This window comes from Pseudorca crassidens, chromosome 20 (assembly GCF_039906515.1).
Source record: "Pseudorca crassidens isolate mPseCra1 chromosome 20, mPseCra1.hap1, whole genome shotgun sequence".
NCBI classification, from domain to species: Eukaryota; Metazoa; Chordata; class Mammalia; order Artiodactyla; family Delphinidae; genus Pseudorca; species Pseudorca crassidens.
In genome coordinates, this window is record NC_090315.1 from 7772569 (window position 1) to 7799023 (window position 26455).

At 58.5% G+C, this 26455-nt stretch overlaps 1 protein-coding gene across 8 annotated transcripts in view; it reads left to right on the forward strand.

Annotated features, from left to right (window-relative positions):
- SHANK1 (SH3 and multiple ankyrin repeat domains 1) overlaps positions 1-25559 on the forward strand; it is a 48740-nt gene extending 23181 nt beyond the window's left edge. For 5 of the 8 annotated variants that reach the window (XM_067718928.1, XM_067718926.1, XM_067718930.1 and 2 more), the window contains 10 exons: positions 5684-5766; positions 5977-6101; positions 6690-6825; positions 7124-7204; positions 7745-7768; positions 7962-8030; positions 8467-8585; positions 16662-16758; positions 18432-21525; positions 23484-25559. In XM_067718928.1, coding sequence (XP_067575029.1) covers positions 5684-5766; positions 5977-6101; positions 6690-6825; positions 7124-7204; positions 7745-7768; positions 7962-8030; positions 8467-8585; positions 16662-16758; positions 18432-21525; positions 23484-24201 — 4546 coding nt within the window. In that variant the 3' untranslated portion in view covers positions 24202-25559. Of the gene's footprint in view, positions 1-5683; positions 5767-5976; positions 6102-6689; positions 6826-7123; positions 7205-7744; positions 7769-7961; positions 8031-8466; positions 8586-16661; positions 16759-18431; positions 21526-22975; positions 23184-23483 lie in introns of all 8 variants that reach the window. The other 3 variants (XR_010939030.1, XR_010939031.1, XM_067718929.1) reach the window with 3 other exon arrangements.
- The last annotated feature ends 896 nt before the right edge of the window (positions 25560-26455 follow it).

Genomic DNA, 26455 nt, shown 5'->3' on the forward strand with positions numbered 1-26455 from the left:
TGCTGAAGCCGGCGCCGTCCGCGGTCCTCTCGCTCCCGCCGCGGCCCGACCCCGCGCCCCGCGCCCCCGCGCCCCCCGGCATGTGAGCCCCCGGCCCTGCCCTCCCTCCCGCGGGAGGGTGCGCGCCCCCTCCCCCTCCCCCCTCTCGGCGCGGGTCAGCATGAGGCGGGGCCTGGGGGCCCGGACACGGGGGTTCGGCCGAGCGGGGACGGGGACGCGGCGGCGGCGGCGGCGGCGGGGGCGGCCGGCACCGGGACCGGGCCCGGGGCCGGGGCCGCGGCGGCGATGGCTTTGTCTGCGGGCGACGGCGCCGGGGGTCTCGGGGGCCGCCCCGGTGGGGGCTCCCTGCCGCAGCCGCCCCCCGCGCTCTCCTCCAGCTGGCCGGCCCTGGGGCCCCGGCGGCGCAGCGTCTGGTATATCTACAGGTAACGGAGCGCGCCGCCCCTTTTCTCCGCGGCCCGACCAGGAGGCCCCAGCCCGCTGTGACGACCCTCCCCCAGCCGCTAATCCCCCATCCCTGGGACTCCTCCCCCGCCCCCAAGCCGCCCCCTCCGCCCTTCTCCCCTAACCTTCTCTCAGCACTAAAGCCTTTCCGGCCCCCTTGTCTCTACCCTTCTTTTTCTCATCCCCCTCCCTGGGCCTCTCTCCCCGAGCACCCCGCAACACACACACACACACACACACACACACACACACACTCTCCAGGCCCCTCGCAGGCCCTTCCAGGCCCCCTTCAGCTCTTCCTCCAAGACCTTCCTCCAAGGGAGGCCCTCCAAATGGACTCCACTCCGGGTTTCGGGCCCCACTTGTCCTTCCTGCCACCCTTAGCGCCCCCATTCTGGAGCCCTCCGCTCAGGCACCTACATCCCAGGCCCGCGTTTCTCTGATTCCTGTATCCCCACACCCCTTCAAGGAGTTGGCAAGTCCCCCCATTCATACCCCTCTCTCCCATTCACAGTCATTCCCCCCCCATCACACACGCATCCCGCCCCCGGCCTCCCCTCCCCTCCCCTCCTCTTTTTCCGCTGCGTGTCACTGTGAGACTGTGCGTGTGTCCCTGTGGCTGTGTTGGTGTGCGTGCGTGTGTGCCTGCCTGCAGCCCTGTGTGTGTGTGTGTGTGTGTGTGTGTGAGAGAGAGAGAGAGAGAGAGAGAGAGAGAGAGGAATGGAGAGATGGTGGGCTCCCAGCCCACCCCCCAACTGTGTCTATCTGGGTGTCCGTGTTTGACGGCGTCTGTCACTGTGTGTGACTTGGAGCGATAGCAAGGCTGTCTAGGGACTCGTGTGTGTTTGTGTGTGTTTGGGGGGGGGTCTGTCCCAGGGACTGCGGCTATGTTTCCCAACACCCACCCTCCTTTGCCAGGCCTGTCCTCTCCCCGACAGCTCCCCCCCTTCACCAGTGACTCCGTGTGTCTCCATCCCCATGCGCCCCTCTCCCTGCCCCCTGAGGGTCTATGCCTGTGTGGGGCACGTGTGCTGAGACACGGCTGAGCTTCTGCACCGGGAGCTGCATCTGCCTGTGTGTGCCGCTTCTCAGCATGGGAGGGGGCTGGCTTCCCCGCGTGGGGGCCCGTGTGCAGGCCCTGGAGAGGCCGGTGGAGATGGTACGCGGGGAGGGGCTGAGTACCAGAGGGGGGCGCTATGTACAGCAGCAGGCTCTGGGCTGTGGGATGCTGGGTGTGTGAGAGGGACCTTCAGGGTGGGGGTGGAGGGAGTCGATGCTGCTGCAGTCTCTGTGTGTGGGATCTGGTGAACAAGAGCTGGCCGCTGAGCTCCAGAGGCCGCTCAGGGTCGCCGAGGGATGGCTTGGGGGAGAGCATTGTGCGCGCTCCTGCAGGGCAGGTAGTCAGCAGTACGGCGCATGAATGGGGTGCTGCGTGGGTAGCGAACACTAGGGCAGGGGTGGGGTTAGAGGGTCTGGGTAGGAGGGTGACAGGATGAGAATGGAATGGCGGCGGGGGGACACTGAAGTGGGGGGAAATGGGGAACACCAGAGCATAGAGCGGGTGTAGAGTGTGCGGAGAAATGGGGTAAGGAGGCAATGCAGGAAACGTGAAGAGAATTTGGGGGTGCGGATTTAGGCAGTTTAGGGAGAGCACAGACAGGATGCAGGGAATGTAAACGAAATGCAGCTGCAAGTAAAAGGAGGCGGAAGGAAGGGTGTGTGATGAAGTGAATTGAGGATGTAAAAGTAGGAGGAGGCTTCCACGGATGAGAATGGAAGGGGGGGACTGGGGAGTATGGAGGAAACCTAGGATGCTGTAGGGGACACAGTGGAGGTTCTGCACAGGGGCTCGAGAGGATGTGGGAGGGAGGAGGGCAAAGGAGGGGGAGAGGTGGCCTGAGAGGAGGTGGCCTGGCCCAGGAGGTCACAGAAATCAATGGAAGACACTTTGGGAAAGAGGATGTGGGGTGTGTGAGGGCAATTTGGGAGGTGGAGGGAGGGCCCCGTGGGGTGTGATGAGGGCTTGTGGAATGAGGGCTGATGGGGGGTGGGTTAGGGTCCTGTGGAGCTTCCAGCTGGTTTGGAGGAGGGGGGATCGGGGTGCAGAGCGAGGTGGGGGCATACACAGGAGTGGGGGAGAAGGAGTACAGAGTTGCAGGAATCTGTGAGGACAAGGGGGCCATTAGGCAGCTCAAGAAGAATGTGGTGGATGAGAGACACCACACAGAGCTGGGACTTGTGTGAGAAATTCGTGGGAAGGAGAGAGGCATATGCCCAGGGTGGGGAGACTTGAGAGGGTAGGACAGAGGGGGTGCTTCGATGGTCAGGGGGTGTTTGGATATTATCGGGGTATATGGGTTGCCTGCGGGGAATTAAAATCTCAGCTTTGACATTTTTCTGGTGGTGCGAACTTGAGCAAGTTATTTCTCCGTGCCTCAGTTTCCTCATCTATAAAACGCGAATGATAACAGTCAACACCTCCCAGGGGTGTTGTAAGGACTGAGTGAATAAATAAATGCAAAGTGCTTGGAACGCCATCTGGCATTCAGCAGTGGTTCAATAGATGTTACTCCTTGTTGTGTTACTGGCATAGCCTGGGATAAATTTCAGGCACTGGAGGGGCACGTGCATGGTGAATTGGGGACAGATGTCTCTGTGCTGGGGTATCTGGGTGCCGTGGAGTGGAGCGTATTACTACTGAGTGACCCAGGTATTTTCTGGGGAATTGTTGAAGACTTTTGTTGGCTGTGTGAGCTCAGGCAAGTTGCTTAACCTTTCTGTGCTTCCGTTTCCTCACTTGTAAAGTGGAAATGGTACACACAGCTACCTAGAGGCTGACTGTGGGAGACAATTAAGTCATTTACCCATGAGGGGTTTCAAATACTGCCTCACACATAGCAAGTGCTTCTTCTTGGCATCTAAAGGATATGGGAGTTTTGTTGAATTGTATCGGGGGATGGGATGTTTGGGGAAGGCTTATGTATGAAGTGTGAGGAGAATGTGTGGGTGAGAGATTCCAGGGGCAGGGGAAAATTGGGGGGAAAGCAGGGGTTTGTGGCATGCATGAAGGCAAGCGAAACTGCTGTAAGTGAGGACTAAAGGGGATCTGAAGAGCATTACTGGCCACTGGGGGGGCCCTGGAGATCTGGAAGGGCTATGAGGGTAGCAAGGATACGAGGGCTCGAAGGAGCATGTCAGGTTACGCCGTGGGCACCGAGGTGGGGACAAGGATGCCACAGCGTTCATGGTCAGGAGTAGGTAGCTCTGACTTCTCAACCAATTCCTGTCAGCCCTGTCCACTCGCTCCTGGAGGCTTCTTTGCCTCTTTCCTCCCCTCCCCTCCCCCGTCCCTTTCAACCCCTTCCCTCCTTCTCTTCCAACATCCCCTCTACCCAGCTACAAAGGTGGCTGGTCCCTGGGTTGAATATAAGGTCAGAAAGACATAGCGGGTATGGTGTAGACGGGTTTACTGGACCATCGTGAACCTTGAGCAAGGGCAGTTGTGGGCTGTGTCTACATGTGCATGCCTGCTGTTGGACCCACCAGGTTATAACGAGGAGGGTGGGAGCAGGGATGTGCAGAACACCGTCCCTACGGTACCGCCGTATGGATTTGACAGTGGATGTCAGGGGGGGTCGTGGGAGTATCCGGCGTGCTTGTGTGTGTGGAGGGAGGGTGGCACGGAAGTACAGTAGGAGCACCTTACGTTTTGTTGGCGTGTGCTGGTTTATGTTCAGGGGGCGTGTTATGGGAACACACCGAGATCAAAGTGAAGGGGAGTTATTAGTGGAGCATACTGGGGTGTGGCGGGGTGTTACTGAAATATACTGGAGTATTCGTGGAGGGCTGTTCTGCCAGGTCTCTGGGGGTAGGTAATCGGAGTGCGCAGGGAGCGTGCTTGGCTGTGATTGGAGTGTGTTAGGGCCCGCGGATATTACCGGGGTACGATGAGGGGGTCTGTGTGTGTGCTGGGCCGGGTTTCCGACCTGACTGCAAGACGCAGCGAGGCACGTGTTCGGGTGGCTCTGGGGTGGGGGTGATTGTGGGTATTCTGAGGCGCCTGGAGCCAGGGCGTCTGGGTATTCCTGCTGTGTACTGGGGTGCCTGGAATGGAATGGATGTGTAATCCTGATGTACGCAGTGGTGACGTCTAGGGTTTGGGGCTGGTATCTGAGTGAGCCCCGGGCGGCTGTGGAGATACACGGAATAGTTTTGCGTTTAACTGAACTTTGCTGCGTATGTGAGCCTTGCCTAAATGTGCTGGTGGGCTCTGGTGGCCTTCCTGGGGACCATCCACATATTCACACGCAGTTTGCATTTTGCTAGAATCTACCGACTGCATGAAAGAGGTACATCTGAGATATACCGGGAAGTAGATGTCAGCGCTGTCCGCTAGAATTTTCTGCGGCGATGGAGATGTTCTGTATCTGTGCTGTCCAGCGTGGTAGCCACTAGCCGCATGTGGCTGCCAGCCACTTGGAAACGTGCTAGTGAGACTGAGGAACTGAATTCTTCAATTTAATTTTTAATTAATTTGCGTATAAATAGACACAGGCAGCTAGTGGGCACCATATTGGACGCTGCTGAATAAGCAGTTTTACAATACGTGTGGGGACCTGGGGAGTTGGTACTGTAGCATACATATGGTCAAGGAGCTGGGAGAGGTATTATCCAAGTACACGTGTCCTCTAGACCAAAAGACTTGACCGAAGACAGCGCATGAATTCTATTGCGCATGTGCTACGGTACCCAGCCCTGTGCCGAATACTATGTGTACTATATATAGGGAACTTCCACAGCGACCCCATCAGGTGGAGCCTGTTATTGCCCCGCATTATAGATGAGGAAACTGAGGCCACAAAGGTTGAAGGCGTGGGCTCAAGGTCACAGACGGAAAGTGGCCAGCAGGGCCTCCAGCCAGGCTGTCCGTTGATCCGGCAGCTTAGCTCCCCGTTCCTCACACTGTGCTTTGCTGAATGGATGGGTGGATGGAAGCACGGATGGATGAATGAGGAAAGACTGAGTGGGAGAGCGAGCGTTCTGGGCTCTGAGGGGGAGGCTCGTCAGGGCTGCTGCGAGCATACACACGTGGAGTGGGTGAGGCAGCTCCTCGGAGCGGGGATGACTGGTTCTGGAGCTTGGGCTCAGGTCACCAGGTGGCTGGTGGGGCACGGGCTCTGGGTCTCATGATCCCTTTTCCACCCGCCCCACCCCTGCCCCCCCCCACCCTCCCCGCCAGTGATTACATCATCAAGGAGAAGACAGTTCTGCTGCAGAAGAAGGACAGTGAGGGGTTTGGGTTCGTGCTCCGGGGGGCCAAGGGTGAGTGGCGGCCGGGGAGGGGACGCGGGAAGGGCTCTCTGACCCAGGGGGGAAGACAGGGAAAGGGACCCCAGCCTGCCCACCACCCCACCCCAGGGTGCTGGTCCCACAGCTACGGTGAGGCCTCCGTGACTTGGGTCTGAGCCCCATCCCCTGCTCGGCCTCTCCACCCCCTCCCCTCCGACCCCGCCGGCTCCTCCCCATCTGCAGCGCAGACCCCCATCGAGGAGTTCACCCCCACCCCGGCCTTCCCGGCGCTGCAGTATCTGGAGTCGGTGGACGAGGGTGGCGTGGCATGGCGAGCTGGACTGCGAATGGGAGACTTCCTCATTGAGGTGAGTCCCGGCCCCCAACCCCAAAGGCCTCTCCAAAGACCCTACCCCTGGCCCACCTTCCACAGACACCGCGCTCTCCTCTGGGCCCCTAGCAACAAATCCTCAGACCCCCTTGTGATCTATGCCAGGATGCGGCTGCCCAAGTCCAGATTCTCCTTTGGCACCAAAGCTTCCCAAACCCCGCCCCCCCCCCCCCCCCCCCCCCCGCAGCCAGCCTCTGCTTCTTCGGTGACTCCATCTGAAAGCCTTTCTGAAGTATCTCAGATGACAGAGCTGTTCCCCGCCCCCCCCAGGGCACGCGCTTGCACACATACACACACACACACACACACAATGCTGGAGGGCAAGGAGGGAGAGAGAGGCAAATAGGGTGGGCCCAGCCCCTTCCCCAACCCTGAGGCCAGGAGAGTTACAGGAACAGAGTGTTGGGGGCTTGCAAGGCAGAGGAGGGTCAAGGGGAGAGAAGGGTGACCGACAGTGCCACATACAGGGCAAGGCAGGAGGAGGCCGCTTCGGTGGGGACCCTGAAGTGGAAAGCATCCCTCCCCTCACCTATTGGGTGTGCTCTGGGGGGTGTCTGTGCCACAGGTGAACGGGCAGAATGTGGTGAAGGTCGGCCACCGGCAGGTGGTGAACATGATCCGCCAGGGGGGCAACACGCTGATGGTCAAGGTGGTGATGGTCACCAGGCACCCGGACATGGATGAGGCTGTGCATAAGAAAGGTGCTCCTCCCCCACTCGTGTGGCCAGGCCCGGGTCCCCCACTGCTACTAGACTTCAATCCTCAGGGAGCCCTAATGGCCCAAGGGTCCCCACCACCACCAGCAGCGTTCCCTCCCCCAGGGCTGCTGGTTCAGGACCTCTGGAGAGGAACTGAGTGAGGGCTCAACATGCATATGCGGATGGCATCTCTTCTCCGAGCTCTGGGAGCGCCAGAGCTCCGCGGTGGTGCACGGGCAGGGGGGAAGGTCACGGGCTTTCCTTCCAGGGTGCTGATGCCTGATCCCGCTCGTTTTTCCAGCACCGCCGCAGGCTAAGCGGCTCCCGCCTCCAACCATCTCCCTGCGGTCCAAGTCTATGACCTCAGAGCTGGAGGAGCTGGGTGAGCTTGCGGGGCTGCTGGGGCCCAGGTGCTGCGGACGGAAAGGGGCAGAGGGAGGCTGGACCGTCCCTTGAGTTTGTTAGTGTTGTTAGTGACCAGGGGTCCTCGTCCTGGTCCTGTCCCCCCGTCCATGGGTCAGACTGTCTCTGGCCTGCGTGTGCGTCGCTGGGAAAGGGCGTCTGAGAGCCGACTGTCCTTCGTCCTCTTACATCTGTTTCTGTGTCGGGGTCTCTCTGCGTCCGTACGTTCCTCTCTGCGGGTCCCTGTTTTCTTTCTAGCCCCTCTCGCTCTGTTCCACCTGAACCCCACCGCCATTCTCCATCTCTCCCTCCACCAGCTCCCCTCACTCCCACTAACAGAAAGGAAGGCGAGCCCCTCCCTCCAGACGGGGCTGTTTCCCCTGCCGGGGGCGGATCAGGCAGCTAGCCGACCGCCCTCACCCCAGGGCCCTGAGGGAGGCGGGCGTTCCAGAAAGGGGGCCCCTCGCCTCCCCCTGAAGTCCTAACTCTTCGCTCCTCTACTGCCTCTCCCCCGGGCTAGTCTCGCCCTGGAAGAAGAAGAGTGGTGAGTGGGCACAGGACTGGCGGGAGGGCCCCCGACCCTATATCCCGCCGGCGGGCTCGCCCCTCCCCCATCCCGGCCCCTCACTGCCCCACTCGCGCTTGCGCACGCCCGCTGGCCACGCCCGCTGGCCGAGCCCGCTCCGCCCCGCCCTCCGGGGGCGCCCCTGGGCTTCATCCGCGTCCTTTGCCCACAGAGTACGAGCAGCAAGTTGCGCCGGTGCCCAGCGTGGAGAAAAAGCGGACCGTGTATCAGATGGCTCTCAGTAAGATGGCCCCGCTCCCTGGGCTGCCCAGGGCCCGACCCCGCACCGCCTGGGGTGCCGCAGCCGCTCCACCCCTCTCCAGGCCCGCGCCCCTTCAGCCACCCCCGCACTGACCACCTTCACGCCTCAGCTTGGCCCCAGCCATCATGAGGCTGAGTTCCCACCCCTGCTTTGAGCCTCTCCGCACTACCTTCTGCCTCCCTTCCATCCTCCCTCTCACGATGGCCGCCCTCACCCCTTCCCATCGCTGGGTCCTGCCTGCCGGGCTGGAGACTGTGTCTCCGAGCAGGGCCGTCGGGCCACCGGGAGGGAGACACGGGTGCCCTTTTCTGGTTCACACAAGACACTGAATGGGCTCCCGGCAGCTCTGTCTCTGCGCCAGGCCAAAGCAAACTTCGTTTCTCTGGCTCTCCGTCCCTCTTCCGCCTCCCCCTAGACAAACTGGATGAAATTTTGGCGGCCGCTCAGCAGACCATCAGTGCAAGTGAGAGCCCTGGGCCTGGTGGCCTCGCGTCCCTGGGCAAACACCGACCGAAGGGCTTCTTTGCCACTGAGGTAGGCAGCCCCGCCTGGGGAACCGGGCCCCTGGGGGGAAGGAAGCTTGAGGGTTGCACAGGGCAACTTGGAGCCTTTACCTCTCTCCTTGCAAATCCTTCCTGGCCGCCCCCTGTTAAATGCCCGTCCTGCGGGCCACCGCGCTTCCTGGGGTTCCCTCCTTTCTCCCCACTCCGGGCGCCCCCTCTCCTCTCGGCCCGTCCTCTTCCTCCTTGTTGTTCCCGCAGATCCCATCTCTCTCACCTCCCTCCACTCTCCATCCTCTCCTGCCCAGCTCTTTCTGTTCATCTCCACCCCACCTCGGGGGTCTCAGGGAAGGTAGAACGGTGTCATGGATGGCGCTCCCTGGCCCAGGCACCGCGCATAATAATAGGTGCTCAGCAAGTGGCAGTTATTAAAATACTAATTATCATCTCTGTCTGCGCTCTGCCTGCTAACCTATAGTGGGTGTTGATCACATTTCTGACACTACGATGTTACGTGGCTCATCTCATTCATTCCTTGGAATCATCCTGGGAGGTACACTCGGTTGTGATACAGAAGGGAAACTGAGGCTCAGAGAGGGAGCCGGGATTTCAACCCCAGGCAGTCAGGCAACTGGATCCGTGATCCAGCCACGGCCCTGGCTCTTCGGGTGGGGACCTGCTGGTCCCTTCCTGGCTGCCCTCCTCACTGAACTGGGCCCCTTCGTGGGGACACATCCCCCCACCAGCCCTGCCAGAGCTTTCCCCCCTCCCCCCTCCAGAGGCCACACGGGGCCCTACCTCTGTCTCAGCACTTCCTTCTTCTCTGCCCAGGCCCTGCCCTCTGACCCCACCCTCTGACTCCCTCTTTTTACAGGCCACACCCACCACTGGTGACCAAGGGACCACTGACTCTAAAACTGGGTGCTTTGACTCTTGCGGGACCATGGACCCCTGTGGCAGGCTGGCGTAGTCCTCATAATAACGCTTATAAATGCATAAAATAAAACATAATTCGTAAGGGTCAAGAACAGTACATGACCCCGGGGAGTGACAGTGGAAGGGTGTAACGTCCCGAGCGCCGTGCGAGCCCGAGCCCGGAGCTCAGCTCTCGTGAGTGGATGAAGTTAGGGTACAAGCCCCTTGACCCAAAAATAAAATTTTCAAAAATACGTAAGATAACAGAAGAAGCCAGTTACGCCGAAATACAGTTATCAAAATACTTTTTGAAAGCAAAATTGGCGATATAGTAATGTCGGTGCCTTTTCTTCACCGTGGTAGCCAGAAGGATCTGGTGCTGGATGTTGACTACTCTAATTTCGAAGTCCTAAGAAGCACAGACACTATTTAGAGAACTCTGCAGCCTCTGCAATGAAGAATACAGAAATACCTGCGATTTCTGTCGGGGATGCAGTCACAGGTTTTGCTTAGACTGACGTGGGCTGTTGCCCACATCCTTAATTGAGAAAATGTTGTGTTTTAGCTGGAGAATAATGAAAATAAAGATGTAGGGTTTTTCTCCCCGTCCAAGTAAGCGTGCAGGGCCCCCCTGAAATCTATCCATAGCCCTCTTAAGGGCTCAACCACCTATTCTAGAAGGCTTAGTACTTATTTATTTATTTATTTATTGGCTGCGTTGGGTCTTTGTTGCTGCACGCAGGCTTTCTTTGGTTTCGTCGAGCGGGGGCTACTCTTCGTTGCGGTGCGCGGGCTTCTCATTGCGGTGGCTTCTCTTGTTGCGGAGCACGGGCTCTAGGCATGCAGGCTTCAGTAGTTGTGGCTCGCGGGCTCAGTAGCCGTGGCTTGCGGGCTCTAGAGCACAGGCTCAGTAGTTGTGGCGCACGGGCTTAGTTGCTCCGCGGCGTGTGAGATCTTCCCGGACCAGGGCTCAAACCCGCGTCCCCTGCATTGGCAGGGGGATTCTTAACCACTGCGCCACCAGGGAAGCCCCCTAGTACTTTTACAAGAGCCAAAAATGCAGGTGGCAGATTTTGTATCGAGACTCCTAGAATTTCTCCCAGATTTAGAGGCAGAGGGTGCTTGGCCACTTCTCAGGGCTCGGCAGAGGGCCCTGCATGCAGGAGCCATCACTTCACACCCATCCTTGGCTTTGCGAGGAATTTGACATCTCTGGGCCTATTAGGGTCATCTTCCGTGCCCACCTCCCCCCAGGGTCGGTGTAAGGATTAAATGTCCATAGGTAAGGGGGAGGGATAAATTCAGAGTTTGGGATTAACAGATACACACTACTGTATATAAAATAGATAAACAACAAGGACCTACTGTATAGCACAGGGAACTATATTCAATATCTTGTAATGACCTATGATGTAAAAGAACCAGAAAAACTGAATAACTGAATCACTTTGCTGTACACCTTAAACTAACGCAACATTGTAAATCAACTATACTCCGATATATATATATAAAAAAAGTCCTGTCCCAAAAAAAAAAAAAGTATATGGGCAGTAGACTAGGCAAACCTGCCTCCAAAGCCTGACTGCCTCTAACTTACTATGTCGCTCGGCCCACGCCTTTAATTTTCCGTGCCTCAGTTTCCTGTTCTGTAACATAGGGGTAAAGCCAATCTTGCTGGTTCTTAGGAGGACTGAATGAGATCAGCTTCTAGTACAGAGGCTCTCAAGGAATGGTGAGCCTCCCCATGCCATAAAATAACAAACGGGAGACCCTACTGTGACCCCCGCCTGCGCCCCAGAGACCCCACAACAACATTCCAGGCTCGGTACGGAGTCTCTAGTAACAGATTAAGGCCAGTCCTGTTTTCATTTATTCAGCAAATGCATGGAGTACCCACCAAGTGCCAGGTTGCCAGGGTGCCAGCCCCTCCCTGCATGAACCTCCATTACAGGACAGATAAGATCCTGGCTCCAAAGACACCCCCAGGTGGGCCCAGACACTGGCCAATAGTATAACCAGCTGCCAGCCTGCCCCCATCTCCTAGAAATGAAACACCTGAGGTCTTCATGGGGCCTCCCTTTCCTCTGGATCCTGGAGGCCAGTGGTCATCTCCCCTTTTCTTCTCCCTCCTGGGGTCCCCTGGGCCTCCCCCAAGCCCTCCCTCTCATGTTGAGGGCTCTCTCTTCCCCCATCTCTGCCCTCACCTCCCACCAGCCACCCTGATCTCTCTCAACCCCTGAGTCAACACAGGGACCCCTCTGTGACCTTCCTGCATCTCCGTGCCTCTCTCAGTGGGTGGTCTTGTTCTCATCTGGGTCTCCATCTCCCATCTGTTTCGGCTTCTCTCCCCTCTTCACTCTCCCACTTGGACTCCGCTGCACCTAAACCAGGGGGGCAAGCGGGCAGTGTGGAAGCCCAGTGTGGCCCCCCAGGCTCCTTTTAACGGACCTGCATCACAGTGGACAGGGCAAAAGATTGTGCAAGACTCCACTGTTTAAAAACTTAAGGATGGAGAGATTTCAACCCTCCCTGAAAAACACACCTCTGCGTAAAACCTAAGGGGGGCTGGGAGGACCCTCTGCACCAACAGTGAGGGTGCAGACCCCAGGCAGATCCGTTGTAGGTCAAGGCCCCTCTTGGGCTCTGTCTCCTCCTAGGGCTCTGCAGTTCACCTGTCTGTCCTCCCCTCTGCGTGGCTTTGCTTTTCTTGGCTACTGTCTGTTACCTGGTGACTGACGGCCCAGGGAGGGGGGGTTCCCCTGATCCCCACCTCCCACATCTTGGTCTGGGTGGTCTGGGCTCTGGTTTCAGCCATTCTCTGGACTCAGTTTCTCCCTCTGGTTATTTTTACCATATCATCTTGGTCGCATCCTCTGCCTCTTCCCCTCCCGGGGCATGTCTGGACCTCCTAGGGTAGCTCTGGCCCTCTCCATGGCAGAATCTCTCAGGACTGCCTTTTTCTCCCTGCCTTGCTGGGTCCCTCTTTCTCCCCATGGCTGTCTCATGTCCCCTCCTGTCTCTCCCCTACACCTCTGGAGCCCCATCTCTGCCTCTGTCTCCCCACCTCTGTCTTTGTCTTGCTCTGTCTCTCCATGTGCCTCCCTCTCCGATATCTTCCCCCTCACCCCTTTCAGGGGCTGGCTCCCTAACGCGAATTTCCCAGCCCATCTTCAGCCTCTAGCCTGTGCACGGCACCAGGGCGCACTCTGCCATGGAGGCACCAGACCCACAGCGACCCACGAGGTGGCACAGGAAGAGGCCGGGACCTCTGGTCAACTCGCTGGGGAGGAGTCTGCCCGGCAGTTGGTGACGTCACACGCACCTGGCAGACTCTGATTGGCTGCCCCCTCTGCGCGGGAGAGACCGCTCCCCGTTTGTTGAGGGAGGTCAGCCTGTCTCACCTTGAGTCCGTCCACCCCTCAGGCAGTCACTCCTAGCCTCCTCAGACGCCATTATGGCTCCTCTGTCAGTCAGACATCTCCTCTGCCACTATGATCCCTCTTGTGCCAAGCTAACCCATTATTTGATCCCTTTTCCACTTAGAAGGTCTTCTGCCAGTGTGCCAATATGACGCCTCTCCCTTGAGTCTGGACCCTCTTCAGCTAGGGGAACCCTTCCTCTATCACTCTAACCCTTCCCCCGTTATTCTGTCCCCTCCCCATCACTCTGACGCCTCCCCTGTCACTGTGATCCTTCCCCATCACTCTCTCAAAGGAACAGGACTAGGGTTACGTCATCAGGGTGCTCCCCCCATTTTGTCAAGGTGTCCTTCATTCTACAAATATTTATTGAGCAACTACTTTGTGTTGGACCTGCTGCTCGGCCCTGGGAGTATAGGAGGGAACCAGCCAAACAAAGTTACCTCCCTTAGAGAATTGACACTGGCAGGGGAGTGGGGGTATTTTGCGGAACTGGGTTCTGCTGTATATAAGAGAAACCCCCAGATAACAGTGGCTTGAACAAACAAATGCTTATATCTCTGTCGTCTTGAACAAGTCTGGAGTAGGGAGTCTGAGGCAGGTGTGGCAGCCTCCATGGTCTTGAAGACCTAGAATTCTTCTCACCCTAGCCACCTCGTAGTCCAAGAGGCTGCTGGAGCTCCAACTATTGCACCAGCATTCCAGGTAGCAGGAACAAGGAAGAGTGAAAAGGCAGAAGTGCAAAGGAGGGCACATTGTTGCTTCTTGGGTTACCTCTGATGAGACTTCCCAGAAGTAACACACAACACTTCCACTTATGCATCTGGGCCGGCTTTAGTCCTATGACCACACCTAGCCACAAGGGAGGCTGGGAAATGTAGTCTCTCAATAGGTGCCAAATAAGATGGGGGTTTTCTTACCAAAGAAGAAGAGTAGGATGGGTATTGGGTAGGCTACATGCCCAGGGAGACAGACACTAAACAAGTAAGCAAATAATTATAATAACTCTAACCTAGGGTAGGTGGAGGAAATTATGATGCAGAGTAATAGGAGGAAGGCTTTCCAGGGAGGAGACATCTGGAACTACCAGATCCCACCCAGTGTCACCCTGCTGTCTGATGTCATCTCCCACCCCTCAGCCCTTGGCTCACCCACTCCAGACGCACTAGCTTCCTAACTATTACTTGAACACAGCAGGCTCACTCCCACCTCAGGACCTTTGCACTTGCTGCTCCTTCTGCCTGCAATACTCTTCCCCTGGATACATCCCTGGCTGCTTCCCTCAGGAGTTTGCTCAGGTTGTACCGTCTCAGCGGGGTCTTCTTGACTGCCTGATTTTAAATTATAGTCTCCCTCTCTTCTGTCGCTTACCTCCATCTGACCCACGTCGTATTTTACTAATTTATTTTGTTTATGGTCTGCCTGCCCTTCACGTGGGCAGGGACTTTTGTCTGTTCTGTTTACGGCTGCATCTGCGGCATCCAGAACAGCCCCTGGCATAGATCAGGTGCTCCATAAATATCTGTAGAATGAATGAATGAATGAATGATGCAAACACAGAAATAGTCCCAGTCCAAGGTGAGGGCAGTGAGGGGGTAGCACAGGTGCATTCTATGAAGGTCCAGAGCATCACTGTCCACTAGATCGCTCTGTGAGGATGGAGATGTTCTCCATCTGCACTGTCCAATATGGCAGCCACCAGCCATGAGTGACAACTGAACACTTGAAATGTGGCCAGTGTGATGGAGGAAGGGAGTTTTCAACTTCAGCTTATTTAAATTTATTCAAATTAATTGAAATGTACATCTGAATGGCTAGTGGCCACTGGATTAGGAAGTGCAGGGCTAGAGGAAGGGGGTGGCCAGGCCAGGGTGGGGGCCAGGATGACAAGCAGTTTTCCCTTAGCAGAGAGTGGGGAAGGGATTTTCCAGGCAGAGGGAACAGCGGATGCTGAGGTTCTGAGCTGAGAAACAGCACAGGGAATTCAGAGAACTGGGAGTGGTTAGAGCAGGGGGACAGGAGGGGGCGTGGTGGGGAGGTGAGGGCACTTAGGGTCACACCCCACAAGTGGGGACCCCATCCAAAGAGGCCTTCCTTTCTATGAACTTCCGGTCTCAAAGACGGAGAAGGAAGACACGTGGGGCCACCTGGCAGAAGCAGGGGAGTCGGGGCCCGAGAGTGCCTGACATTGGCTTGTTCACTTGACACGAGCTTATAGAACATCAGGCCTGTTTGGGGACTGGGGACCTAGCAGTGAACCAGACTGATAAAGTCACTGCCCTCAGGAAGGTTGCATTATGACTTCTGTGGGCCTTTGGCACTTTTTGCCCCTCCTTCCTAAAAAAAAAAAAAAAAGTTAAAAGTCAAAGTTTTATGACCGTGTTGATGCAAAGCTGAATATTATCCAGGCTGAATTATAATTATTTTTCCCTCCTATTTGAAAAGAAATTAAAACATTTCCCCTAAAAGTATCGTGGGCCCTTGACCCTGTACCCACGGTGCCTGGGATAATGTCTGGTGTCTTCAGGGAGCTGATGTTCTCGCCAGGAAGACAGACAGACAGTAAGCAAGAAGTGAGAGAAGTGTTATGAAGAAAACAGGACAGGGAAATGCAGTAGGCAGTGACTGGGAGGGGTATTTGAGCAGAGGACATAAAGATGGAAAGGAATCGGTGATGACTGGGAGGAAACCATTGCAGAGAGAAGATCCAGGACTTATAAGTGTCCTAAAGCAGGGATGAACCTTGCGGCACTGCAGGAGCAAGAAAAGGTGGGTGTGGTGGGACCAGAGTGGGAGATACAGGCAAGGGCTAGATCATACACGGTGTCTTAAATCACCGTGATTCTTAATCTAAAATCAGAGCCTGAGATAAGGATGTTTGAGACAACGATTTCCTAAGGAGGAACCTGTAAGGGCATGGGGGAGACAGGATGGGCTGCAGAGAAAGTCAGCAACCCTGGTCCCCACTGGAGTTTGCCTTCAGCCTGGTCCCTTGGGGAGCTCGGGAGTGTGAATTGCAGGATGGAGATGATCCCTCCTTAGACCTTCCTGTCAGTTGGCCGCAGGCTGCTCCCAGAAGTGGGGGCATAGAACAGCTTGGGCACGTCAACGCCTTTGGAGGGGGAATGATTCTTCAGAGCAAGGGGCAGCCAAGTGTTGCAGGCAGGTGACACAGTGGCTGGGGATGGGCACAGCATCCTGGCTGAGGAGATCTGGGTGGGCACAGGCAGTGTCTACCGTAGGGGGCTTTGAAGACCAGACTTGGGAACTCGGATCCCTTCCTAACTGATGTGAGATGCTACCGTAGGATTTTAAGCAGGGCAATAACGTGATCAGAATTTCTTTTAGAAAGATCCCTCTGACTCTTGCGTGGAAAGCAGACCAGGAATGGGTGGCAGGACAAGGGGGGCAGCCAGGAGACAAGGAAGAGGCTACTGCCGTCATCTAGGCAGGCAGTGGTGGTAACTTGGACCTGGGCAGTGACAGCAGGGGTGGAGAAAAGTGCCCAGATTAGTGATCGGCTTGGGAAGCAGAGCAGACAGGCTCAGTTGATAATCTGACGTTTTCCCCCTCTTTCTCCCTGCTGCTGCTGTCAGGACTCAGAAACCTTTCCCTACCCCAGAATTCCCTTCCCTCTCCTTCACACCCCTCTCCCTTCCTGCAGAGGCTGGGGAAGGAATGGAGGATGGCTGTGTGGGGAATCCATGGATTTTCATGCCCTGACTGATGTTTCTCTGCTCTCTTTTCTCTCTCATCCTCTGACTGCCACCCCAAAGTCGAGCTTTGATCCCCACCACCGCTCCCAGCCAAGTTATGAACGTCCTTCCTACCTGCCTCCAGGACCTGGGCTTATGCTCCGGCAAAAGTCTATTGGTATGTCACCTGCAAGGGTGGGTGTAAGGGATGCCAGTGGGGAAAGGGGAGGCTGGGAGGGTGACAGTTTACGGGGAAAACAAGGGAGCCTGGGAATGTTCTTTTCTCCTTCCATATGTGACCATCAAGTTGGGCGAAGAGCTCAGGCTTTGTTGCTGGGCAAACCTGGATTTGAATCCTGGCTCTTGTCCATCCTGGCTGTGTGACCCAGGGCAGGCAGCTTCACTTCTCTGGGCCTAGGGCTCTGCATCTAGAAAATGGGGACATCATTGCCCCTGCCTGGATGCAGTTAAGTCGAAACCACCACAGACCCTGGTTCATTCTCTCTTGTGCCAGACTCCATTCATTCATTCATTCATTCTACAAATGTTTATTGAGCACTACCGTATGCCAGGCTAAACTGCTGGGGATTTGTCAGGGAACAAAACAGACTAAAGGGTCCTGCCCCCATGGAGCTTACCTTCTAGCTGGGGAAGACAGACAACAGCTTATCAGGATAAGAAATAAAAAAATGATATAGTATGTTAGCTGTGTTAAGTGCTATGGAAAAAAATAGAAAAAGAGGAGAATGAGTTGAGATGTCAGGAGTGCTGGGGGGCAGGTCTGAGCTGAAACTTGGAGATGAAGTGGGGAGCCATGGGACTATCTGGAAGTAAGGCATTCCACACAGCAGGAACAGCCAGTGCAAAGGTCCTGAGGTAGGTAGGACCGAGCTGCCATTTGCTAAGAGAGCAGCTTGGGAAGATCGTGGGGAGGAGATCGGGAGCTCAATTTGGGGCCTGCTTAGTTTGAGATGCCAGTGAGACATCCAAGCAGATGCAGCATTTGGATATAGAAGCCCGGAGCTCAGGGGCAAGGATTGGGTCCGAGACAAGCATGGGAGTCTTCAGCAGGGAAGCAGTGAACGAAGCCATGACACTGGGTGAGATAGTCAACGGAGAGCGAGTAGTCAGAGGGGAAAAGGGAATCAAGGACTGAGCCCTGGCCGTCGATAAGGAGGCAAAAGATTCCATTCCTCCAGTTCCCTCCAAGTTGTTTTGCTGTTTGGATCTAGCTTTTCCCCAGCTTCAGTGTCCACAGTCCACCAGTGTGTGTCATTTGCCTAGTATCAGTTACCTATACATCTGCCTGACGTTGCTTACCTGTGAACTGGCTCCCTCTTTTAAATATTAGCCTCATCCTAAGCAGTGCTATCTGTGAAATCACAGATTTGATGTGCTAATTACATTTCTTTTCTGCACGTACATGAAAAGAAATCTGTAAGTATGCCCAGAAACACGGTATCTCTTCCTGGCTCAAGCCATTTTTGCTCATCCCAAGCGACCGCCCGCATATACCTTGCCTTTGGGCGAATTAGAAAAGGCGCCCCCTCCTGGCCCTGGAAGGAAGTTAAGCTGAATTCCGCCCGCCCCCGCCCCCCCCCCGGCACACACCACACCTCTCTTGCTCCCTCTGCCGTTTGCTGTTGTGCAGTGCACAACCTGTATTACTGTATCAGACGGATTTGGATTTATCACATCTGGGTAAACTCTAGACCAACCCATGTTCTTCTTAACATCTACTGGGTGTCATTATTATTATCATTGTAATATTGAAGTTCTGTGGGACAGGGGAACAGAGAGGCCACCCCTTCCCATCCCCACCCTGCTTCTGGATCCTCCGTGTCTTCCCAGGGGCTGCAGAAGATGAGAGACCCTACCTAGCACCCCCAGCCATGAAGTTCAGCCGCAGCCTGTCTGTGCCTGGTTCGGAGGACATCCCGCCGCCGCCCACCACGTCCCCACCAGAGCCCCCCTACAGCACACCTCCAGCCCCCTCTTCCTCCGGCCGCCTCACTCCCTCTCCCCGGGGAGCGCCCTTCAACCCCGGCTCAGGTGTCCCCCACCCCGCCTCGTCACCGTCGTCCTTCGATGGGCCCTGCCCTCCTGAGAGCCGTGTAGGGAGCCGTGAGAAGAGCTTGTACCACGGCGGGGCCCTGCCCCCTGTGCACCACCCACCCCCCCCACACCAGCCGCACGCTCCGCTCCCCCAGCCACACCACCACCACGCCCACCCGCCGCATCCCCCGGAGATGGAGACAGGCGGCTCCCTCGATGACCCCCCACCGCGACTGGCTCTGGGGCCCCAGCCCAGCCTGCGAGGCTGGCGGGGCGGCGGGCCCAGCGCGACCTCGGGGGCTCTGTCCCCGTCGCACCACGGCAGCGGGGGCGGGGTTAGCGGCTCCTCCCAGGCCCCGGCCCTGCGCTACTTCCAGCTGCCTCCCCGGGCGGCCAGCGCGGCCATGTACGTGCCGGCCCGTTCGGGCCGCGGGCGCAAGGGCCCGCTCGTCAAGCAGACCAAAGTCGAAGGCGAGCCCCAGAAGGGCGGCGGCCTCCCGCCCACGCCCTCGCCCACGTCTCCGGCGTCCCCGCAGCCGCCGCCGGCCGCGGCCGCCCCGTCGGAAAAGAACTCCATCCCCATCCCCACCATCATCATCAAGGCTCCATCCACCAGTAGCAGCGGCCGCAGCAGCCAGGGCAGCAGCACCGAGGCGGAGCCCCCGACCCAGCCCGAGACCGCGGGCGGCGGCGGAGGGGGCGGCGGCGGCGGCTCCTCCGCGCCGAGCCCCGCCCCGGCCATGTCGCCAGTGCCGCCGCCCCCCTCGCCCGTGCCCGCCCCCGCCTCGCCCAGCGGCCCGGCCACCCTCGACTTCACCAGCCAGTTCGGAGCGGCCCTGGTCGGGGCGGCTCGGAGAGAAGGGGGCTGGCAGAACGAAGCCCGCCGGCGGTCTACGCTCTTCCTCTCCACCGACACGGGGGACGAAGAGGGCGGCGAGAGCTCGCTGGGCCCGGGGGCGCCCCCGGGCCCCCGGCTGCGCCACTCCAAATCCATCGATGAAGGCATGTTTTCGGCCGAGCCCTACCTCCGGCTGGAGTCCGCAGGCGCCGGGAGCGGCGGCGGCTACGGGGGCTACGGAGCCGGCAGCCGAGCCTACGGGAGCAGCGGAGGCAGCAGCGCCTTTACCAGCTTCCTGCCGCCGCGCCCCCTGGTCCACCCGCTGACCGGCAAGGCCCTGGACCCAGCCTCCCCGCTCGGGCTGGCCCTGGCCGCCCGAGAGCGGGCGCTGAAGGAGTCCGCGGAGGGCGGTGGGGCCCCCCAGCCCCCTCCGAGGCCCCCGTCGCCCCGCTACGAGGCTCCGCCGCCCACGCCGCACCACCACTCGCCCCACGCCCACCACGAGCCGGTGCTGCGTCTCTGGGGAGCCCCCCCGCCGGACCCGGCGCGCCGGGAGCTGGGCTACCGGGCCGGGCTGGGCAGCCAGGAGAAGTCCCTTCCGGCCAGCCCGCCAGCTGCCCGACGCTCCCTGCTGCACCGCCTGCCGCCCACCGCCCCCGGGGTCGGGCCCCTCCTGCTGCAGCTGGGGTCCGAGCCCCCCGCCCCGCACCCCGGGGTGAGCAAACCTTGGAGGTCCGCAGCCCCGGAGGAGCCCGAGCGGCTGCCCCTCCACGTGCGGTTCCTCGAGAACTGCCAGCCCCGGGCCGGTGGGGCGGGGGGCAGGGGGCCCCCCTCGGAGGACGGGCCGGGGATCCCGCCGCCCAGCCCTCGCCGGTCCGTGCCCCCCTCGCCGACCTCCCCGCGGGGCAGTGACGAGAACGGGCTCCCCCTGCTGGTCCTGCCGCCCCCCGCCCCCTCGGTGGACGTGGAAGACGGCGAATTTCTCTTTGTGGAACCGCTGCCCCCGCCCCTGGAGTTCTCCAACAGCTTTGAGAAGCCCGAATCGCCCCTCACGCCGGGGCCGCCCCACCCGCTGCCGGACCCACCCACCGCGGCCAGCCCAGCGCCCCCTGCGCCGCCCCCTGCCGTGGCCGCCGCCCCTCCCACGCTGGACTCCACCGCATCCAGCCTGACTTCCTATGACAGCGAGGTGGCCACGCTGACCCAGGCGGGCCCCGCAGCTGCTGGGGATGCGCCTCCGCCGGGCCCAGCAGCCCCAGCCGCCCCGCCTCCCCCTGCCCCACAGCCTGGCCCAGATCCTCCAGCTGGCACAGATTCTGGTATCGAGGAGGTGGACAGTCGGAGCAGCAGTGACCACCCGCTGGAGACCATCAGCAGCGCGTCCACGCTGAGCAGCCTGTCTGCCGAAGGCGGGGCTGGCGGCGGGGTGGCCAGTGTGGCCAGTGGGCCGGAGCTTCTGGACACGTATGTGGCCTACCTGGACGGCCAGGCCTTCGGGGGCAGCGGTCCTCCTGGCCCACCATACCCGCCGCAGCTCATGACTCCCTCTAAGCTCCGGGGCCGGGCGCTTGGGGCCAGTGGAGGCCTGCGGCCTGGCCCCGGTGGGGGACTCCGAGACCCTGTCACTCCCACCAGCCCCACCGTCTCGGTGACGGGGGCTGGAACCGATGGGCTGCTGGCCCTGAGTGGTTGCTCAGGACCTTCGACGGCAGGTGTGGCCGGCGGTCCAGGGGCTGTAGAGCCAGAAGGCCCACCGGTGCCCTTGCCATCCGCCTCCTCCCTGCCTCGGAAGCTGCTGCCCTGGGAGGAGGGCCCGGGTCCACCACCACCACCCCTGCCTGGGCCCTTAGCCCAGCCTCAGGCCTCAGCCTTGGCCACAGTAAAAGCCAGCATCATCAGTGAACTCAGCTCCAAGCTTCAGCAGTTTGGGGGCTCCTCGGCAGCTGGTGGCGCTCTGCCCTGGGCCCGGGGAGGCGGCGGGGGAAGCGGGGACGGCCACCACGGGGGAGCCAGCTACGTCCCAGAGAGGACTTCCTCCCTGCAGCGGCAGAGGTGAGCCGGGGGCTGGAGGTTGGCAGTGGAGGCCAGAGGGGCTGGCTGTGGGTAGCAGAGACCGTCTTCCACATAGCTGTGTCCCTTTAGGGTCCCAGGTGGTAGAAAGAAAACAGAAGCCGGGCTGGCTTGGAGAAGTTTGCCCTCAAAGAAGCATGCTTTCCCAGCCACTTTAAATTTCCCTTTATCTCAGTAGCTTCTGTGGTCTCCTCCCGTCACCATGACAACCCACATTCCATGATGAACAAAAAGAGTGATCAACAAAGGAGGAGACTGGAGCACAACTTGCCCGATGTCTGTTTCCTTGGTGGGCTGTCAGTTCTGACAATCCCTGAAATCTTCAGGTCCCTCGAGCCCCGTGTTGGTCAAGACAAGATGCTTTAGGGCACGGTCCGTGGTTACAAGTGTGGTCCTGGAGCCAGGCTTTTTTGGATCCTGGTTGCAGCCCCGCACTTTCTAACTGGGTGACCTTAGGCAAAGGAATCCACCTCTCTGTAGAAGAGGGACAGCACAGAACCTTTCTAAAAGGGTTTTTGAGGGCATGAGATGGGGGAGGGGAGGGGTCTCTTACAAAAGCCCAGCAAGTATAGATGGAGAAGTCCAGGAAGATGCAGAAGTTTTCTAAAGCAGCTAGCGAGTTGGAACGGCCACAGAGTTCAAGCCCATTCAAGACCTTCTAATCTTAGGGAAAGCATAGAGTCACATTCCTGATTCAGACACACAGAGCGAGTGGGGAGAGGGGTTTTTTTAATCCTCTTGTTCTGCAGAGCTCACCCTAATTCTCCTCGAGGGTTTGATATCCACATGGTGATATTCTGAGGTGGTTTTTGAGGTCTTTGAGATCTTAAGGCATCTCACTGATGATTCTTAAGTCTTCTGGGGAGAGGAAAGGACGCTTAATTTAGTTAACAGATCCACCAATAATTGATTTGTCATCTGTTCTGTACCGGGTGCCCTTCAGGGTGAGAGGGACCCCACAATGGACGAAACAAGCAGAGCATTTCCCTCATAGACCTCACAGCCTAATGAAGCAGAGGCGGGGGCCAGGCAATAAACAAAATCATTGTCATCATCCTAGGGGAAAAAAATGCAGTAACGCGATGGTTAGAGAAAGTCTCTCAAATAACGGGCGAGCTGAGCAGAGACTGGAGGAGGGAAGGAGGCAAATCGTTTGGCTCCCTGGGGGAAGAGAGAGCTAGGCAGAGGGAACTGTTCAAAGGCCCTGAGGCAGGGACTGTTCTGGAGGGAGCTAAAGGGATGAGGGGAACCTTTTCCTCCCCTTGTTTCTTCTCTCTTTCATCTCCCTCTCCTCACCTCTCTCTCTCTCTCTCTCTCTCTCTCTGTCCCCCGTCCCCTTCCATCTCTCTCCCTTGAATGCTCATCCTCTTTTTGTTCCTCTCTCACTGTCTCCCTGTCTTCCACTCTGCTGTGACTGGCCATACCCGGAAAGGCAGTATAGGGTAGTGGTTAAGAGCTCAGACCTTGGTGCCATATAACCGGGCTCTGCCACTTCCTGGCTGTGTGTCCTTAGGCAAGTTACTTAACCTCTCTGTGCTGCTGATAATAATAGTAACCTGCATCAGGGCTGTCACGGGGATTCCATTGAGATGGCGATATGTAAAAGCACTTAGAACAATGCCTGGCACACGTGAGCATCAGTAAGTGGTGGTGATTATTATTATTATCACTTAATGTCTCTTTTTCTTTCATCTCTCTTGACTGTCACCCTCTCCCTGTCCTCTCATTTCTCTCCCTTCATTTTCTGTCCTGACATCCATCTTACCCCCTCGCTTGCCCCTTCGATCTCTCCCCTTCTCTCTCCTCCAACTCTCTACCCCTGCCCCATGTCTCTCTTCCTCTCCCTGTATCTTGACCTCTTCCTCTTTCTCACCCGCCTTTGCCCCCCCCCGCCCCCCGCAACCCTTCTCCTCCACCCCTGCCCCGTTGTCACATTCCAGACTCTCGGAAGACTCCCAGTCCTCGCTTCTCTCCAAACCTGTCAGCAGCCTGTTTCAGAACTGGTCCAAAGCGCCTCTGCCGCCCCTCCCCACAGGAGGCGGGGGCTCCGCTTCGGCCGCTGCGGCCCCGGGGGCCACCTCGCCATCGGCCACCTCCTCCTCCACGTCCGCCCGCCACCTCCAGGGCGTGGAGTTCGAGATGCGGCCACCTTTGCTCCGCCGGGCCCCGAGCCCGTCCCTGCTGCCCGCCTCGGAGCACAAGGTCAGCCCCGCGCCCCGGCCCTCCTCCCTACCCATCCTGCCTGCCGGACCGCTCTACCCGGGCCTCTTTGACATCCGCGGCTCCCCCACCGGAGGGGCAGGAGGCTCGGCTGACCCCTTCGCCCCTGTCTTTGTGCCACCGCACCCCGGGATGTCCGGGGGTCTCGGCGGGGCCTTGTCAGGGGCCTCGCGCTCCCTCTCACCGACCCGCCTGCTCTCCCTGCCCCCGGACAAGCCGTTCAGCGCTAAACCTCTGGGGTTCTGGACCAAGTTCGACGTGGCCGATTGGCTCGAGTGGCTGGGCTTGTCTGAGCACCGAGCCCGGTTCCTGGACCACGAGATCGATGGCTCCCACCTGCCCGCCTTGACCAAGGAGGACTACGTCGATCTGGGGGTGACCAGGGTGGGCCACCGCATGAACATCGACCGGGCTCTCAAATTTTTCCTGGAGAGGTGATGGCTGGCCCGGACGGACCAGCCCGTCCACGGAACCCTTGAGCCTGCTGGCCTCTTGACCTCTGAACCCTGACCTTCATTCTCTCCCCGGGCCAGGGACTCTGCTAAAACTGCACCCTGACTCGTCTCCCAAGGCCGGAGGTCACCAGGTGGCCTGATCTGGCCAGACATTGGCACCTCACAGGAGGGGGCAGCTGACACAAGACTGTGTGTGTGTGTGTGAAGCGGGGAGTGGAGTTGGGTGGGGGGGGAAGGAAGAAATCACAGAGGGGGATGAAGAAGGAGGGAAGGGTCGATTCTGGGGAGGAGGGGACAGACAGAGCCATAGAGGGTCAGCCCTGAGCCTGACCGGATGGGGGTCGTTCCCCAGGCCACAGGGGAAGGCGATGCCCTCAGATTCCACCACCTGCCACCCTCTAACAACCCTTCCCCCCTCTCCAGGCCCCTCGGCTCTCCCCACCCTCCCCTCTCCCCAGCACACACAGCAGCCCCCCGGCCTCTTGCACGCTCCTTTGCACGCCTGCTCACCTCTCTCCCCTCCCTGGGCTACAATTTTGCACAACTTTGCCCCCTCACTGTCTTGCACACTGCGCCCTCGCTTCCAGCTTGCGAGGCCCTCAGCTCTCCAGCTCACGCTCAGTTTCCCTGGCACACCGTGCGTCTCTCTCCCCACGCTCCACACCCCCTGGTCTCTCACACTCTTGTTTGCACACGCTTCCTCCGGGGCGCCCTCCCTTCCACCCCTCACTCCCGAAAAATCTCTGGGCCCTTGCTGCAGACACACTTGGGACACCCTTCCCCTCACCTTCTCACAGACTGTGCGCCTCTCCCGACACTCTCACCTCCATTCTCTCGTAGCACTTTCCCCTCTTATTCTTGCACCCCCGCATTCTCACTCTACACGCCCCTCCCCCCTCCCACTGTTGCTTGCACCCGTGCCTCCCAGGAACCGAATCTCTCGCAAGTGCTCATGCCTCCCCGCTTTGCCGGGCTCCCGACTCCCTTGCACCTTTCTTCCCCAAATCCTTGTCCGTCTCCATCGTCAACTCTTGGGTGAACCTTCTGGCATGCTCGCTCTCGCGCACTCATCCTCCCCAGTGCTTCCACTGCTCCCTTGAAGCTTTCTTCTCTTCCTTAATGTTCTCGCCTTCCGTGGCCCTGCTTGCACACTCATTCTTGAATTTCTACTTGTTCATGTCAGCTCCTGGGTGACTTTTTCCATCTCCCCTGGGGAACTCTACTACCTCTTTCTTTTTGCACACTCATCTCATTGCACACGCGCTCTTCGGCTGTATTGTTGTTTCTTTTCCTGGCACTTTTTTTTTTTTTGGTCCCGAAAGACCAGCTCTTCCGGTCGTTCACACTCTGCCTATTCTCTTAGCTCTTTACACTCTTTTTCTCCTTCTGGCAAGAGAAGACCCTACGCACACTCACTTCTTGCCCAGTTTGCTTCCATACTTCCTCCTCTCCCTTCCCCGGGCTTGGCCCTCTCACCTCCCCTCCTCTCACTCTCCCCAGCCTTCCGGTCCATCCATTTTGCCCGAAGACACCGCTCCCTCATCTCCTAACCTTCCTGTCTCTTCAAGAAACTCCTCCCTCCAGCATGGCTGTTCCTTCCTGCACGCCTCCCCCTCCCTTTATTCCTGGGGCTTGGGAATTTTAAGCCACCCCTTCCCCTGGAACACCTCCTCCCCTACTGTGGGCAAAGGGGGGAGGGCATCGCCCTCAGGTCCCCCCACCATGTTCAGCTGCCAAAGAAGAGAGCTCCCCCTCCTTCCCCCAATTCCATTCCCCCTCTGCTGCCCTCTACCCCCGAGGCGGGGGCGCTCCGTCCATGGGGGGGAGAGTGCTTGCAGCCCTCTCCCCTCACCACGTCAGGGATCTGCGGGGAACCTTGTGGGAGGGTCGTGGGAGGGGGGAGGGGTGGCGAGGAAGGGAGCGGAGGTCGCGCTGGGCCCCTACCCGCCCCCTCCCCCTTGTCCGCAGGATGCCCCCCGTCCGCAGGGGGCCTGCGCGGCGCCCGTCTATCAAGGGCTTGTTCATTCTGGATGGGTGCCGCGGGGTTGGGGAGGGTATGGGGGGTGGGGAGGGGGGAGGGGAGGTTGGGGTGGGGAGGGGGAAGGGACTGGATGGGGGGCAGCGCGGGGCGAAGAGACAAAGCAAAAAGAGGAACGATAACAAAGGAAAATACAAAAAAAAAAAAAAAAAACCTAGAACACACACAAAAAAATCCAGAAAAAAACCTGAAATAAAAG